The sequence below is a fragment of the Corvus kubaryi genome, unplaced genomic scaffold (genome assembly GCF_017639235.1).
Source record: "Corvus kubaryi isolate FWS band 111438036 unplaced genomic scaffold, C.kubaryi_AGA036_p1.0 119, whole genome shotgun sequence".
Classification (NCBI taxonomy): domain Eukaryota; kingdom Metazoa; phylum Chordata; class Aves; order Passeriformes; family Corvidae; genus Corvus; species Corvus kubaryi.
Genome location: NW_024580655.1, coordinates 275,917 through 279,785, shown reverse-complemented (window position 1 = coordinate 279,785; position 3,869 = coordinate 275,917). Strand labels below are relative to the sequence as shown.

Sequence of the window (3,869 nt, the reverse complement as noted above, 5' to 3'; positions counted from 1 at the left end):
TTTTGTGGGATTCATGGGGTGTTTTGTGGGATTCATGGGGTGTTTTGTGGGATTCATTGGGTGTTTTATGGAATTCATTGGGTGTTTCATGGGATTCATGGGGTATTTCGTGGGATTCATTGGGTGTTTCGTGGGATTCATTGGGTATTTCATGGAATTAACTGGATATTTCATGGAATTCATGGGTTATTTAATGGGATTAAGAGGATATTTCATGGAATAAATCGAGTATTTCATGGATTGTATGGAATTTATGGAATCCGTGGGGAATTTCGTGGAATCCGTGGGGAATTTAGTGGAATCTGTTGGGAATTTCGTGGAATCCGTGGGGAATTTCGTGGAATCCGTGGGGAATTTCATGGAATCCGTGGGGAATTCCACGGAATCCGTCGGGAATTTCGTGGAATCCGTGGGGAATTCCACGGGCCCGCGGACCCGCGCGGAGAAGCCGAGCGCCGCTGTCTCTGTGCTCCCCGCAGGTGACAATCAGGGCGTCCCGGGGCCAGCCGCGCTCGCTGCCGCTCTCCTCCGCCGAGATGTGCCACGGGATGTGCCCGGAGCCGGCGCCCCTGGGCTCCTCCTCGGACCCCCAGCCCCTGTTCCTGTACCCCCCCGGCCACCGCGGCGCCCCCAGGAGAGCCGGCAAGAAAACGTCAGCGCTTTTCCGGGAGAAGTCCGGGAATTCTGGGCAGAAACCGGGAACCGCGGGGCTGGGCTGGGCGGGGAATGAAAACGCCGGGAGGGGCCGGGGCCGGGAGGGTTTGGGATCCTCCAAAACTGGGATTGGGCTGGGAAACAGGGAATTAAGGGTGGCATTCCGTCGGTTTGTGGGATTTGGGGCCCAAAATTGAGGATTCTGGGATGGTTTGGGATGGCCCTGTGGAAGCCGCTTCCAGGGGCACTCCAGATCCTTGGAAAAATCCCTATAGTTACTATTATTATTATTATTATTATTGTCTATTATTATCAATTCTTGTCATTATTTCCATTATTTACTATATTATTAGAATTCCAAGAGCATTCCAGATCCTTGGAAAAATCCTTATAGTTACTATTATTATTATTATTATTATTATTATTATTGTTATTTCCTATATTATTAGAATTCCAAGGGCATTCTAGATCCTTGGAAAAATCCCTATAATTATTATTATTATTATCTATTATTATCTATTATTATCAATTATTGTCATTATTTCCATTATTTACTATATTATTAGAATTCCAAGGGCATTCCAGATCCTTGGAAAAATCCCTATAGTTACTATTACAATTATTATTATTACTATTATTATTATCTATTATTGTCATTATTTCCATTATTTCCTATATTATTATAATTCCAAAGGCATTCCAGATCCTTGAAAAAAGTCCCTCTTTTGTACTATTATTAATTATTATTAATTATTATGATCATCATATTCAGTATTTATTAATATTATTACAACAATTCCAAGGGCATTCCTTATCCTTGTAAAAAAATCCCTCTTTTGTGGTAATATTATTATTTTTTAAAAATGTTATTATTTTTATTATTTTTAAAAATTCTTGTTCATAATATTATTACTCCTAGCATCACTATTATTATCAACATTGTTCATATTAGTATTATTCCTATTATTGCTACATTACTACTTTATTATTATTATTGCTACTACTACTGTTATCAATCTTATTAATATTATTTATATTATTAACACGATTAATACTCTTAATATTAATGGCATCAATTAATTATTAACGGTATTAATTTGTTATTAATTTATTATTAGTTTATTCACAGTATTAATAATTCAATAATAAGTTAGTAATTTGTTTTTACTATCATTATTAATATTATTATGTTTTTATTATTGCTATTATTACTATTATTGCCATTCTCAAAATTATTAATATTAGTATTATTTCTGTGGTTCCTGTATTACCAATTTATTACTATTATTACTATTACAACCATTATCAATCTTATTGATACTATTGATGTCATTAATGCTGTTAATCTCTTCATGTTATTAATTCGTTATTCGTAGTATTAATTTGTTATTAACTCACTACCATCGTATTATTAATTTCTTGGTAATATTAATAATTTGATGTCGCTTTAATAATATATGATTTAAAATTCATAGGATAATAATGACATATTAATTATATTATATATAATAACATATAAGCTCACAACGATGATATATTTAATGGTAATGATAAAGATGGTAATGAGGGTAATAGTAATAGTAATAATAATAATAGTAATAATAGTAATGTAATAATTTTAATAATAATAGTAATAATGATAATAATATAATAATAATAGCGATAATAAAATAATAATAATAATAGTAATAGTACTGATAACAGTGGTAATAGTGATAATAATGGTACTGATAACAGTGGTAGTGACTCCTTTGTGGGGACAGCAGAAACGCCGTCCCCAGTCCTCCCGCTCCCAGTCCCGCCCCTGCCACCCCTCCCAGCCCCCCCGGTGCGTGGGAGCCGCCCCGATCCCGTTCCCGATCCTGATCCCATTCCCGATCCTGTTCCCACTCCCGATCCCGATCCCACTCCTGTTCCTGCTCCTGTTCCCGCTCTCGATCCCATTCCCGATCCCGATCCCACTCCCAATCCTATTCCCGCTCCCGATCCCACTCCCGATCCGTTCCCGATCCTGCTCCCGCTCCTGATCCCGTTCCCGCTCCCGATCCCATTCCTGATCCCAATCCCGCTCCCAATCCTGTTCCCGATCCCACTCCCAATCCCATTCCCGCTCCCGATCCCACTCCTGATCCGTTCCCGCTCCTGATCCTGCTCCCGATCCTGTTCCTGCTCCCGATCCCATTCCCGCTCCCAATCCCACTCCTGATCCCGCTCCTGATCCCGCTCCCGCTCCTGATCCCATTCCCGCTCCTGATCCCGATCCCGCTCCCGATCCCACTCCCAATCCCGCTCCCAATCCCGCTCCCGTTCCCGATCCCGCTCCCGCTCCGACTCCCGTTCCTGATCCCACTCCCGATCCCACTCCCGATCCCATTCCCGCTCCCGATCCCGATCCTGCTGCCGGGTTCCAGCCTTTTCCCGCTGCCGGGTTCCAGCCTTTTCCCGCTTTCCCGCAGCAGCGCCCTGGGCCGCCAGACGTGCCTGGAGTGCAGCTTCGAGATCCCAGACTTCCCCAACCACTTCCCGACGTACGTGCACTGCTCGCTGTGCCGCTACAGCACCTGCTGCTCCCGCGCCTACGCCAACCACATGATCAAGTACGGGAGAGGGGCTGGGGGGAATCCCGCGGTTCTGGGGGAAATCCCGCGGTTCTGGGGGAAATCCCGCGGTTCTGGGGAGAAATCCTGTGGTTCTGGGGAGAAATCCTGCGGTTCTGGGGGAAATGGGGAAAATCCCGCGGTTCTGGGGAGAAATCCTGCGGTTCTGGGGAGAAATCCTGCGGTTCTGGGGGAAATGGGGAAAATCCCGCGGTTCTGGGGAGAAATCCTGCGGTTCTGGGGAGAAATCCCGCAGTTCTGGGGAGAAATCCCGCGGTTCTGGGGAGAAATCCCGCGGTTCTGGGGGAAATCCCGCGGTTCTGGGGGAAATCCCGCGGTTCTGGGGGAAATGGGGGAAATCCTGCGGTTCTGGGGAAAATCCTGCGGTTCTGGGGGGGAAAACAGGGAAAATCCCTCAGTTCTGGGGGAAACGGGGAAAATCCCGCAGTTCTGGGGGGAAATGGCGGAAATCCCGCGGTTCTGGGGGGGAAAATGGGGAAAATCCCTCAGTTCTGGGGGAAATGGGGAAAATCCCTCAGTTCTGGGGGAAACGGGGAAAATCCCGCGGTTCTGGGGGAAAATCCCTCCGTCCTGGGGGCAAAATCCCTCAGTTCTGGG

General features: G+C 44.8%; 1 protein-coding gene across 5 annotated transcripts in view; it reads left to right on the top strand.

Moving 5' to 3' along the window:
- The window catches only part of POGZ (pogo transposable element derived with ZNF domain), a 22,139-nt gene that overhangs the window by 13,447 nt on the left and 4,823 nt on the right, over positions 1-3,869 (top strand). For all 5 annotated transcript variants that reach the window (XM_042027974.1, XM_042027810.1, XM_042027893.1 and 2 more), the window contains exons 13-14: positions 480-652; positions 3,111-3,251. In XM_042027974.1, the coding sequence (XP_041883908.1) occupies positions 480-652; positions 3,111-3,251 (314 nt within the window). The remainder of the gene's footprint in view (positions 1-479; positions 653-3,110; positions 3,252-3,869) is intronic.